This window comes from Bombus huntii, chromosome 1 (assembly GCF_024542735.1).
Source record: "Bombus huntii isolate Logan2020A chromosome 1, iyBomHunt1.1, whole genome shotgun sequence".
Lineage (NCBI taxonomy): Eukaryota > Metazoa > Arthropoda > Insecta > Hymenoptera > Apidae > Bombus > Bombus huntii.
In genome coordinates, this window is record NC_066238.1 from 858,872 (window position 1) to 872,737 (window position 13,866).

The 13,866-nt window shown below is 28.5% G+C and overlaps 2 protein-coding genes across 5 annotated transcripts; one reads left to right on the plus strand and one right to left on the minus strand.

Annotated features, from left to right (window-relative positions):
- Positions 1 to 32: 32 nt before the first annotated feature.
- On the minus strand, positions 33 to 9,374 carry LOC126864904 (eukaryotic peptide chain release factor subunit 1). 4 transcript variants are annotated; one of them, XR_007689414.1, is made up of 12 exons: positions 9,163 to 9,374; positions 8,806 to 9,017; positions 8,279 to 8,454; positions 7,937 to 8,064; positions 7,699 to 7,849; positions 7,431 to 7,621; positions 7,216 to 7,345; positions 6,891 to 7,111; positions 6,654 to 6,801; positions 6,124 to 6,234; positions 3,986 to 4,007; positions 33 to 3,067 (listed from the first exon to the last, which is right to left on the minus strand). XR_007689414.1 is itself a non-coding variant. In XM_050616896.1 (12 exons), the coding sequence occupies exons 2-10, from the start codon at positions 8,889 to 8,891 to the stop codon at positions 6,155 to 6,157; spliced, it is 1,311 nt and encodes a 436-aa protein (XP_050472853.1). In that variant the 5' UTR covers positions 8,892 to 9,017; positions 9,163 to 9,374; the 3' UTR covers positions 33 to 3,067; positions 3,991 to 4,007; positions 6,124 to 6,154. The 4 variants fall into 4 exon arrangements, 3 of the variants coding, with proteins under 3 accessions (XP_050472853.1, XP_050472976.1, XP_050472777.1); XM_050616896.1 differs by having other exon boundaries at positions 3,991 to 4,007; XM_050617019.1 differs by lacking the exon at positions 3,986 to 4,007.
- A 701-nt stretch (positions 9,375 to 10,075) lies between these two features.
- LOC126867090 (protein SERAC1-like) lies at positions 10,076 to 13,811 on the plus strand. The gene is made up of 15 exons (XM_050621271.1): positions 10,076 to 10,245; positions 10,383 to 10,510; positions 10,581 to 10,781; positions 10,854 to 10,981; positions 11,058 to 11,168; positions 11,256 to 11,391; positions 11,449 to 11,592; positions 11,674 to 11,925; positions 12,099 to 12,291; positions 12,361 to 12,525; positions 12,606 to 12,730; positions 12,821 to 12,973; positions 13,050 to 13,196; positions 13,270 to 13,336; positions 13,410 to 13,811. Exons 1-15 carry the CDS (start codon positions 10,124 to 10,126, stop codon positions 13,522 to 13,524), a joined length of 2,187 nt encoding a protein of 728 aa, XP_050477228.1. The 5' UTR covers positions 10,076 to 10,123; the 3' UTR covers positions 13,525 to 13,811.
- The last annotated feature ends 55 nt before the right edge of the window (positions 13,812 to 13,866 follow it).

A 13,866-nucleotide genomic window follows, 5' to 3' on the forward strand; every position in this document is an offset into this window, starting at 1 on the left:
TGGGTACATCCAGGTGTAAAATATAAGATGTATTTCATAGAGTACTTTCTCTTTTATTATATTCTTTCAATTTCTTTTCATCTTTCTATTCAAATTTCTATTCAATAGCACCTCGTTCCATAGGCGAATATGTATGTCTTACCAATAATATAAAGAATTTTTTCTGTTACTTCATGTAAGTAAAATTCACGTATATAAAAGGGAGAGCATTAACAAAAATGTAAGAAGACGTTATAATTGGAACCCGGAAATATCTCTCATTGTGATCGGATCCATCACAGAGCAAAAACGTTAAAATCTATTTTTCCATTCTATCTCCGCTATTATTTATCATACTTTTTACAATTCTAAAATATTTTTAAATAGTTATCTTGGATGTGCCCTGTGAAAACAAATATTATTGTGACATTTTCGGGTTCTAATAGCAACTTGTTTGCATGAGAAACATAGACTGTATTTTTCACTTCTTATTCACTTTTTCATATTCTATTCTATTCAGATTCTTATTAAATTTTGATATTAACGATACGTTAATTTTCTTTGCGTATAAATTTTGTGTAATGCGTATGTGAAAAAAGGGAGATTGGAAATAATGTTTAATTAACAAATAAATTGAAAATATTTTCGAAGAGAAGCGAAAGCGATTAAAATATTTCATTGTTAGTTTTACAAAATTTATATTCTTCTCGATTCCGTATTATTAACAGTAAAATAATAATACAATTTTAATTGTTAATAACTACCACATATACCAAAACATACAAAACATAGATATATGAGCTAACTACTTGATAGAGTTAAAGATAATTATAAGTTAACACTATGAATTTTTATCGAGGTAACTTTTATCATCATAATCAGAATGTTTTGTCACATAGACTACATTTAAGTATCATAAACTATCATTTCATTATTATGAGCCATTATTTCAATATCCCTCTTTATCACTTCACAAAACATCTTTCATAGAACATGTATCATGGTACGGCCAACATTTTATCACGTAAACTCGAAATTCATATTTTCACCGTATCCTCGTATTCATTTCAGTAAAAACGAATTAAAATTTGTAGGGTATAGCATGAATGTACTTTACGCGTACAATACATGTAAAATATGAGGTATTAAATCCACATTTTGAAAAATTTCATTAAGCAAAAACTTATAACGATTACATCTTTGTATTGCCTTGTTAGATAAAAAATAACATTTGAAAGAACAAAAATATTTTGTTAGAGCAATACAGGAGAATAAGATTGCCAAAAATTATAAATCTGTTAGCAGATTATACAACTATGCTTATGGAAGAGATCATAGGCAAGCCATAATCTAAGTACGTCATTGATTTGTTTAAATGAGATGTACGAACGACGTCTATTAATTCCTTTCTTTCATGCGTTCTTCTGCAAATTCACATTCCCTTACCTTATAAAAAAATTAAAAACAAAAAAAAACCGAAAATTATTCAAGATTACACGGCTTTTTCCTAATCTCTTTCAGACGTTTACCGAGTTCTTAGAACTAGAACTTGTATACTTAAAATAATCTTCTGTTAAGCAGAAGAAATAATCGCACCGATGTAGTAATAAATAATTATCTAGATTCCTATCGAAAGAATGTTTACATATAAAAATTTAAAGAAACATTAAGCTGACATTCAACATTTCGCTGCCTTGAAGACAATACACAGATACAATACTTTTAAACCATCATGTTTTGGAATTCGTTGTGCACATACCATAAGCCAGGTCATTTTTTGTTGAACGTTCTATTTTGATGAAGTTTTCATAAAGCTTTATCCTTGCATCACATATGGCATAATAGTATAAATAATCTAGTTATACTATTAATTAACAATACATTATTTTCACCATAAGATTCACGGTATTTGCAAATCTTCCTTTATTATACAGAGACTTTTCATAAAAGATACTTCACCAAAATTGCACGTTTCATTCTTCTCACATTTATACATACATATTATTGTTTATTACAAAGGCATCATATGGATAAGCAATTTAAATTAACAATGTTAAAATAAATTTTGTAAGATTCTCAATAATTGCTACTTAAATATTGCAGAAGATATTTCTTTACTAACGGAGTGCACCGTTGTAACAATCGAAAAGATATATCTCGATACACTTGCGGAGCATTTGTTATATACAATTGTGAGTGTACAAAATATAAGAGTCAAGAGCCAGCAAAGTTAATGTAGATACGAAAAATTATCTCTTATATGTTTATATGTGTATCACTCGATGAGACGGAAAGATTTTATTTTCCTGGGATATTACGCGATCTTAACTTATGTCTAAGGCAACAGTGCCATTAAAAATTTAAGTCTATGTACAGAACTCTTCATTATTCATATGAATTTAGTAATCGGTATAGAATACACGATACGCAACTTTATGTTTATGATAATCAGTTTATTACAGCTTATCCATGGTTGTATCTGAACAAAAATAACTCTACATTCGTCCTCATGTTATCTGAATATCTTTCCTCCTTTCCATTTTTCAATCGTAAAATTCATGACAAGATGGCAAAACATTAATTTGGTACAAAATTATCATATCTCCAACCGTGTACTGTACAAACATATTCAGCACTGTAACGCGTGTAATTATTTAAATAAATCCATGTGAATAATTAAAGAATGTAACTGTAATATAAGGTAATGTTCTGTGAGATAGGCAGGTATCAAGCTGGCTTAATTAAGTGTCACAGTCTTCGAGTTGCCTTTGTTTCTTCATGGACATGGATTATCGGCGCGCCACGTGTTGTGCTTTTCACCTTTGTGTATTGATTGTGAATTGCTCGAATGAATTCTAATGAATAATTTTATGATGTGTGTTGCATCATATAATAAATTTTATAAACATGTCCTCTTATGTGCCTCTCTTAAAATACGATGCAAGGGAGAACATATACTTATGTTTTCCTATGAAGCTAAAAGAACTGTCTGTCGAGTCACGGATTTAATAGTCATCCAGATCAAAGGTATCAACCTCAACATCTTCAAGTTGCATACTCTGAAAGTCCACTTTGTACCGCAATATACCTGTAAAACACATATTAACAAAATGCTATTTTAGTACACCAAAAATTTATCCAAAATGTTTTGCTATGGAAAATTTATAGAAATAAATGAAAAGTATTTTAATAATACAATACGAATGATGTTCTATAAAAAAAAGAAGTTACATGATCAAATTAATAAAATAGAATTTGCAATCAATAATCTGTAGAAATATTATGATGAATTAGTTTAATATAATAATTATTAATCATGCATAATGTATTGTTCACAGTGCCTTCCAATTTTTTAATAAAGTGTTAGAAAGTAATACTTTACAAAAACACTGTTATTTTTATAACTATTCAATACAATTTGAAAAAATGAAAGATTGCTATCACTATATAAACATGATATATGGAAATATATATTAATAATATGACTGTAAAGTAAGTGAATGTTATACATATAATGAATATCATATTTTCAAAATTATAATCTAAAACATAAGTTCTAATTCATAATTTTATCAAAAATGAATAGCAAGCAATTAATTCTAAAACGGATATAAAAATAACTGCTATGATAGCAAAATTATTAGGTAATAAAGAATACATTCTAATAAAATATTATGTAAATGAACAGTTATTCGTGTTATTATATATTAAATGTATTACATCCTTTTATGTTAAATAATATTTCTATAAGTTAGCAACTTCACTAATAACAAAAGATAAAATAGAATAGATTTAATAATGTAATATTAATAACTAAATCTTGATAGTATTGCTAATAATAATAAAGGAGAAAAATACCATTGTAATAAATAGAATGACTTCTTATACGATGTATAACATTCTATAGCAAAATACACTTAATGTTAAGAAGTACAATGATAAGGGTTAATAAAGTACAGTCAATTTCACAACTTTTTCTTTCACTAAAATGGTAAAAAGCAATTACTATACCTTTCCCAATATGCAAGCTAATGGAAACAAACCATCAATTAGTACTTATGCTTGATCAAATACTTCGACTATTTCACAAAGCCTAGCCATTTATTACATAAATAATTATTTATTATGTTTTATGTTCACCACCAAAGACTATATATACTTGATATTATTTATCATTAATAACAGCATTTAAGTATTTTTTAAAAATATAAAACCATAATTTATCTTTGGTAGTGAAATGAACATTTGCCTATTGCATAACATGCAGCAAGCAGTATTTGTGATTATTTCCTTATACAAGCAGTAACACAAGGTATGTTTGTATATTAATATAAACATTAGATAATCTTAAAAAAATATTTTATAATAATATTGTCACTAAAATATGCGTTTAGTCCCATTTCAACTAAGATTCTAACTTAAAACTTTTTAATTTAAATATAATTGTAACAAAATTGTTGAACTAATTATATGTTATGATACTTTTAATATAATGGATATTTAAGTGGTTAATATCTATTTATATTAAATATACAATAAATCTTTGAATATGTGTTAAATAACTTTTTAAAAACACCGAATAAAATTATAATAAATATGTGTAGAGAAAGTATATAAACTTTAATAAGAAAAAAAGAACAATGATTCCAAACACAATATCTAAAATATTATTAGGCCTATAAAAATATAAAAGGGCTAAAAAGCTTTACATGCACATAAAGAGAATTTCCTATATACATCTATTGCAGAATAAAATAAGAAATAGTGGTTTCGATATTATTTTGAAAATCACATATATATATGTGTGTGTATATATATGTATATATATACACACACACGCGCGCGCGCATATATATACACATTTTTTTGATAAATTATTGTCACAACATTTAAAAATACATATAATAGTGCTATCTCAGTAGTTAAATATTTTTATAAAATTATTCTTCTTATAAGTATTTGTGTTATTCATTAATATATTGCGAACACACAGTATATCCACAACAGTTTAGAAACAATGAAAAATATCTTTGTGTGTGTAATAGATGAAGTATTGTCATGACAACGTTCCAAAAATATCTATTGTATCCAAAAATGAATGAAACTGTATTATATGTGAATCGTCTGTGTTGTAAATGACTTTGTACATATAAGTATGCAACGAAAATTTAAAGTAAAATGTATCATGAAATAATGAAAATAATTGTGTTTGTGGAAATAAGCAATATTATATATCCATTAAATTGAGTATGTGTATTGTACCTACAGTTTAATTTTAATTACTAACATTATAATGTACAGTCACTAAAAAAAAAAAAAGACAGTATCTAATAATGCTCAAGGCAGAAAAGTTACACACTGGAATACTTCAACTCACCCTCTTCAATTACAATTATCCACATTTCATATATATACAAGATTTTCTCTTAATTTTTGTACCACCAAGAAAAAAAGGAGACAGCAAAGTTTTCAGGCTTTTTATTCGTAAAAGTAAATATTATACCTCGAAATTCACAACTAAAAATATCTATATTCACATTCAAACTCATCAGAAGAGACATACATGTACTACAGATTTGCACAGAAGTATTGAACTATACTATTCAGTGAAAAATCCAACAGAAGAAACTTCAAATTTTTTTGGACAAATTTATCGTCAATTACTTACTAAATGGATATATTTTAATTATTAATAACAATATAAATTCATGGCATATAAGGAAAAAACTCCATCGCTGCTCAAAACTATAATGTCACATTAATAACACATTTTATCAATAGTAATAGAAATTGATCTCTTCATGATGAGTGCAGGATTTATATTATAAAGTGATTTATTATATATCTATACAGACTACATTTAAAATGCAAACAAATATAACGATAGAATTCGATGTACATTAATTAAACAATTAGATTATTGATGAATGCTGTTATATACGAAGCTTTAATGTTATACTAATTGTCATTAACTAATATAATAATTATGTCCTATAATTATATTATTTATTTCTTTTTTTTTTTTTAAGCATAAGTTAATACAAGATTCATAAATAGTTTGATAAATTTGTCCAGTTCTGAAAGTAATATGTTCTATAATACACGAAATGTAAACGAATGCACTCAAGACAGAGAAAGAGCTACCTGGTCAACTTTGAGTATTTCACAGATGAAATTAGTAATCATCGAGGTCAACATCATCAAGAGGCTCATCAGCCTGCAGTGACTGGAAATCAACTTTGTAGCGGAGGATTCCTATGCATCAAGATATACTCCATAATTAAAACTCATATTTTTAACTTTTTTTTAATACCATTTACTTTTCATAAATATGAATTTATATCTTGACAAAGACCATGTTTTAAAATTTTATACCACTTTTGTTTGTTTGTAATAAAGATACGCAATGAACGTTTCATTAACAGAGGAACAACAATGAGGAAATTCTCAAGACTCAATCACATTTTAGGAATGTATTGAAAGGTTTGTTATATATACACAAACATTAAACTTATATCCTTTGCTCTTACTGATTAGCTAATCAAAGTGGAATCAGCCGCTTTTCTGTTAGTATACTTTGAGTGGATGAATACAAATTATTACTTCATAAGTATATTACTTTCAGTCGAGTCAAAGTTAATAGCCACAAAAACAAATGAAAGAAGGAAACTTACCTCCAATGCCGCCAAAACCTCTTACAAATTGAGAGCCTTCTTGAGATTTATCTGTAATAATTTCCAAAGTGGCACCGAAACTCTTGTAGTTGTTTGCTAACCACTCAAGTAAAGGCTGACATTCTACAAGTTCCAATTCTACTCCGCTCTAAACACAACAAAAAAGTATTCTATATTAATTAGTTGCGTTTATTTAATTAATATTATTAATCAAATGGTTAAAATTGTTTAATTTACCTCTTTGTCAGTAAAATGAGTTTTATCTTTTTCCTGTTCCGGTGTTAGGTGTAAAACCTTCTCTTCTGCATTTGTATGGTTCTTTAAAACGTACCGCTGAATATCTAAATTCTCCCAACAAATGAGAGTCTCTACACTGCCTAACTCTAATGCTCTTAATGTATCTTCTACGCCGAAACAATATTTCCCTGTATCTTGTGAGATTTCGTCGAAATAACGGCCTAGATAAAGTAATATAAGATAGTCCTCAGTTTTAAAATGAATTAATAATTTTGTCTTCTACGCGTTTATATTTAAAAAGTATCTTTAGAGTATGTATACTAACCAATTAATTTTTTTTCCTGAATAAACTTTACATTTTGCAAAGATTCAGCAGCCAACTCAATAGCTTGATTAAAACCATTCTCTCCACCATATGAAACATCTACTAACTTTATAACCTTTGCCTGCAATCTCTAAAATAATAAAAATATGCAAACATACTTTTACAAATTTGATTATATATACGTATATTTATAATATCAATTTACATGAACTTACTGGATCAAACATGTCCGATTGACTAAGTTCTGTTTTAAAGTCTGCACTACCTGCTAAAATTAAACCAGCAATATTAGGTTTATCATTAGTAATATATAATTGGGTAGCTACTTCTGCAACTTTTCGAACGTAATTATGCCGCTTTTCCATACGCAACCGAGCAAAACGAAGCGCAGACTGTCCACCTCTGCCTGGAATTAGATTTTCAATAAATAAAGTATACTGTTTTTTTTTTGTTTATTAAATATCGTACTAATTATTTACATACCATGCTTTTTTGGAAGATCTACTGTAAATTTATGTAAAACCTCACGGGTATTTCCTTGCAGCGTGCCAAACAATGCTCCATTACCATCCATGACGATAAAACCAAATTTATTATCATCAGCAAGCAATGCTGTAAGTGCTTCAGTGTGAAACTAAAATACCCCAAGATATGTTGAAATTTATTTTCTTTGACTGAATTAACAGATATTTTCTTACTAAATTACAAAAATGTAAACTACCTTGTTATCACAAAGATAAAGTGAAGTATTAATAGGTTTAAAGGGTTCAAAATCAATGTTAACTTTCTTTTCTTTTCCTTCTTCTGTTACAATGGTACCACAATATATTACCAGGCCATTTGGAGGCACTAAAAAAAAATAATAATGTGTAATTTATATTATTGAAGTATATAACATGCATGAATATATGCACTTGGTATCACACTATACTTTATATAATATTCATAATAAGAACTCATTCAGAAATAGTTGTCCTTAAATGCAACAGGATAAATTAATAAACACATTTATATGATATAAATAACAAAATTACAAAAAATTCCAATAATCTATTCAAATTACCTTTCGTATATAATTTTAGCCTATGTTGTACGGATGTGATAGCACCCAAAACAGATAGTCTATTTACACGAGATTTAATATTTGATGCTGTCCCAAACTCATCTGCTAACATTTTGCTTACTCTCGATATCTGATCTTTTGGAGGGATAATTAACGAAATCATACTAGTCCCATTCCTGCAAAAGAAGATATTCCATGCATGACAAGTATATATCATAAACAATGCTATATTATAAAACAATCTGTTTCTATGTGAGGTTGTATTAGCGTTATATTAATAAAACTTTTTTTTTTTAATGTAATAAAAAATTCCGTGATAAAACATCGAATAACTACGATATATATTTCTCGAAATTTCGAGTACCTCGAAAATTTTTCCTGTAAAATCACGTGAAACTCATTTTCCCAGTAAGAACGAAAAGACCGTTACTTCCTACTTACCACATGCTCTTTAAAGCATATGTGCAAATAGAAAATCGAACAGCTGATAAGAAAAGGCGCGGCAATATTAATTTCGACCTACTTACCCCCTGGCCATTTCGAGACTTTTTATAAGTTTCTTGATTTTCCAGATTTCGACATTGCGGTCGGCGGAAGTTTCTTCGTTGGACATCGCTGAGCGTTGTGTCGCGTGGTCGCGGCTTACAGGTTCGAACTAAATTAATCGTTTATTACCAACGGGACGAAGCCTGGAAAGGTGGTCCACGTCGACGTGAAAGCCGGATCTAGTAATTTTTCTCTGAAATGAATGATCAATCCGTTTATCGATGAATCTGCTTCGATCCAGTTTATACCGGATTATGTCAGAAAGAACGTGTTCGACAAAGAATTACTGTTCTATCGGTGAAAACGACAAACCATCGTTTACCACACTTTTCACTCACTCTGAGATCGGTATGTTGATGTTTTGCCACAAGTGTTAACGTTTTAAAAGCGATACTTGTGACAGAGCGGGTACCACGCGAAAGTGAACCTCGGAATGCACACGTCGGCCATGCGATGGCACAGCGAAACGTCAGTACTTCGGTGGACGTACTGTACGGTACAAAATGGGAAGCAAAAAGACTGAAGAGTTGGTGCGCGAGCAGCGCCTCGAGGCCGTTTGTCGTATTCAGGCGCAGCCGCATTTGCATCCCTTCTCTGCCGATACATACTATATCGTTTAATGCTTCGTCCGCAGTGACAAATTTACTCTTAGTCTCATCATTCTTTTCTATTTATTTTGCAATTTTCACGATAAAATGTATAATAACTGATTTAACAGTTATTAATTTATATACTTCGATACGAATCATAGGAAATGGTGCATAGAAAAGATTCCAACACGAAATTGTAAATACATTATGTAAACAGAAGTTTATCTTAGGAAAAGCATTTTGATTAATTTAAGTCTTCGATGTGCATGAAATATTGAAAATTTCGTTTATTTTACATTTTAATATTGACGTCAACATGTATGGATAAATTTCGTCCATTATTATCTATGAACATTATGATTTGAAAATATTCATACTGTTTACTAACATTTTCGGTTATAGATGATTTTAGTTGCTATTCTATTCGCCATGAACAATAAATAGCTAATTTATCAAATCTTACTTACCCTTGTAAATAATATTTGTAAATAATAATAATTTTATTGTAGGAATAATATCTGTTGCAATGTTTAGAAGAAAATAATACTTAATGAATATTCATATCAATAATTATTGGAAAATAAAAGTACGGCCGTAAAATAATTAAACATTGCCGATCTTGACTATCTTTGGTATATATATATATATATATATACCTATATTTGGTATATATATATACATATATTTTTAAATACCCTTTGAAACATCAATGTTATACAAATATACTCACGTTCTTGATAGGATAAAATATTTTTTTACAATGAGATTACGAACTTACCATAAATATATAGAGTATGTAAAATCAACTGGAATCTGCATTGTTGTGGTTGGGTTAGTTTTATTTATTGGATTTTTTTCAGAAATCATTAATGTAATGATATATCAATATTATATATTAATGTATCATTAATTTAATGATATATTAATATTATATATTAATATTTGAGTGATTTATATTTTTTATGTAGGGGTTGTTGGTTTTTGTACCAATTAAGGCAAATATCACACATCTTACAATCCTCTGTACCTACTAATGTTCTGAGCAAGGACCAACCACATACTCGATATATTTATATTGATGACCCTCGATTCAAAGGTATTTATCATTAGCTTGTAATGATTTATTAAGCTCCAAATATTTATTAGCTCTGTTCTTATGATTTCAGATGTTCTCATGTTAAGGAAAGTTGAAAATTTACAATCGTCAGTACCAGCAGAATCATTTTCATTTGCTCATATCATAATGAAATGGTGGAAGTCGTTAACTCGTAATGTGGCATATAGACTATTACATATTGCACAAAGTGGCAATGACAGAGAACGTTTAAAAGCTCTCAATACTCTTAATTCTTTAAAGCATTTGAAAGGTATTCTTTTTAGCTATTATTAATCTTCATACAAACAGTTTTTAATTAAATGTTTTTAATTAAAAATTATAGACTGGCACTATCGGCATATTGCACAAATGTTGGATGCTAAAACTGCAGTGTCTCTTGCAAGAATGCCAAATGTTGATTCAAGATTTTTTTTACAGACACCATATCATCATGTACAATATAATTTGCAGGCATGTATAATAATATATTTATTGTAATTACGTTTATTTAACAGATATATTTGATGAGAGATTGTATTTTTTTCAGGATATAATAGAAAAAGTATACCACTTGCTCCTTTACTTAAATACATTATGTGAAAATACACATCCCTGTCTTCTTCAATTTCTCAATAAAAACTTTAAGGATATACATTCTGTAAGTATATACTCATTGAAATTTTTAAATTTTTATTATATAAATTATTTTGTGCGCATTTTAATTATTTGCAAAGTATGAAAACAGGACAGTCTGATACTTGATCACGATTTAACAAACTTAGGGCTGGCTATAGCACCAGCCATAGTATGGGATCAAGAATTATTACAGAATTGTGTTCAAGCGCTATGCCATCATTCTTGCCTTGAGCCATATAGTAAAGGTAAAGTAAAAATCTAACAGTTTAAAACATTTTTATCTAATCTTTCCTACTTTTCAGATATTATTGATGCTGGTGGTCTTCCATTATTAATGATAATAAAGAAAATTTTCAATGACAATATTAACATATGTATATTACTTGCGAAAATAATTTCCAATATTTCACTTCATTCAATGTATTTGCAAGATATTTTTCAGTCAGGTATATATTAAGTAGATTCCAATTTTGTCTCCTTATTTTGTTCCTTAAAATATTGCATATTATTCATGGTTTCGGTTAAAGGTTGGATTGGTACATTGGTGGAATGGGCTCAAAATAGTGATATAAGATTGGCAGCAGCAGCCAGTCGTGCATTGGCAAATTTAGATATGGATGAGAATAATAAATATCCAAGACGTATTTATCTTCTTCATCCTTTGCACAAAACTGTAGCAAACACGAAGTTAGATGTCATTTTCTTACATGGACTACTTGGTGGAGTATTTATAACGTGGAGGCAAAGAGATCCAGATACATCTGAAGTTGGGGTTGTAGGTTTGTTTGTATTATAAATAATACAAAATAACTCGTACAAAATAACCTATCGTTGCTAACTAATAATTTTACAACAGCACAATCAGATAGAAAGATATACCCTTATATTGTTCCTAAACAGACCTCGTATCTCTACTAAATATAATTATTCGCATTAATTATATAAATTGTAGATCCCTGCATTATACAAGATGGAATCAATTTTTCAAATTTGGTAGATGATCAGTCACAAGATTTTTTGAGAGATTTAACTTCTGATTTGAGGAAACGTGAATGGGATAAAGTGGGGCATGATTTTGAAGTAATTCTAGACGATTGCCCGCAAAGTACGAATTCTAGAGGAAATGGACCATTTTTCTGCCAAGGGTATAATATTATTTTAAGTTATGTGTTTTGCTGAGAAATGATTCCATATTTAGGAATTTCCAATTTTAGAAATGATACGTGTATGAAGAAAATTTATCACGATAGACGGCATAAAACGCAGTGTTGGCCTAAAGATTGGTTACCACAGGATATTCCATTTGTTCGAGTTATTGGAGTAAATTATGACACCAATTTGTCACTATGGACATCTTCGTGTCCAATAGATGACAAAAAGTAAATAACATTATTAATGTTGCTATTTCATCCAATTATTCAAAATTTGTAATTTATTTGTATTGTTTGTTCATTTGAAGCACCATGGGCAAAAGAAGTAAAGAATATATAAAAAAATTATTAATTGCCGGTGTTGGAAAACGACCAACAGTTTGGGTTTGTCATTCAATGGGTGGTTTATTAGTGAAAAAAATGCTTGTGGATGGTTAGGATCGTTTTCATATTTCAGTATAAAATATTAATATCGTTTTCATATAAATTTATATATTTATATATGCAACTATTCTTTTTATAGAATGGAGGAATGGTGATGAAAATAATATATGTAAAAATACACGTGGTATAGTATTTTATAGTACTCCACATCGTGGTTCCCGCGTGGCAGCATTAAAGCAAGCAACACAAATGGTACTATGGCCATCGATCGAAGTACAGGAACTTCGTGAAGGTATATTAAAATTGTATTATGATGTTAGTTTAAAAATATTTTAGATATATTTATAAACAATGTGATTTATGTTTAGAGTCGCCACAATTATTAAAATTACATAACGAATTCCTCGATATGTTGAAAGATTATCCCATAGAGATTATTAGTTTTAGTGAAACTAAATCTACCCATGTAACACCATTAAATGTTCCATTTCAATTTGTTACTTCTAATTCAGCAGGTACGTATACAATGAAAATTATTCTATATAATATTATTGAACTTTTAACAAAAATTCTAATGCTTATACGTAGATCCTGGAGTAGGTGAATTCTATGAAATTGCTCAAGATCATTTATCTATATGTAAACCAGCTAGCAGGTAGTAATTCAGATTTTTTATTTCGTATCTGTTAAAAGTAGGAAATTTTAATTATATATTATTTATTTTATAGACATTCCTTCTTATATCAAAAACTTTTGAGCGTTTTGAAATGTCACATAACTCATGAGAAAACAACTGTTTCTCCAATTGCGGAATTGTTGGCATTGCCAAATAAATTACTGTAAATCTGTATATATTTCTATGTTTATATAAGTTTATGAACAAATGGTACAGATATATCTTATTACTATCAAAAACTTTATTTTTGTATATACGAATCAATATTAATTACGCTAGAAGAAAAGGAAACAAATAAGGATAACAAATTCGTCTTTCTCTTTTTTAATCATAAAAAATATCAAGTATTTTTTCTCAAATACTTATTTAACATCACTGATTATTTATTTCTTTGACTAGAATGAACAATAAAATTTTTTGTAATAAAAATCAATAAACTAATGATAAAAAATTATTGAATTGTTTTATAAGAATTTCCTGGAGTCGAACGTGAGATGTTAATTGATCGA

Excerpts from the sequence above, each read along its gene's own strand:
- LOC126864904 (XM_050616820.1), bottom strand. The coding sequence starts at position 8,891 with ATGTCCAACGAAGAAACTTCCGCCGACCGCAATGTCGAAATCTGGAAA. Across the intron at positions 7,850-7,936 it reads TTTATCTTTGTGATAACAAG|TTTCACACTGAAGCACTTAC; the intron begins GTAGTTTACATT and ends GGGGTATTTTAG. Across the intron at positions 6,802-6,890 it reads CTCATTTTACTGACAAAGAG|AGCGGAGTAGAATTGGAACT; the intron begins GTAAATTAAACA and ends TGTTGTGTTTAG.
- LOC126867090 (XM_050621271.1), top strand. The coding sequence starts at position 10,124 with ATGTTATACAAATATACTCACGTTCTTGATAGGATAAAATATTTTTTT. Across the intron at positions 10,511-10,580 it reads TGATGACCCTCGATTCAAAG|ATGTTCTCATGTTAAGGAAA; the intron begins GTATTTATCATT and ends TTATGATTTCAG. Across the intron at positions 12,974-13,049 it reads AGTACAGGAACTTCGTGAAG|AGTCGCCACAATTATTAAAA; the intron begins GTATATTAAAAT and ends ATTTATGTTTAG.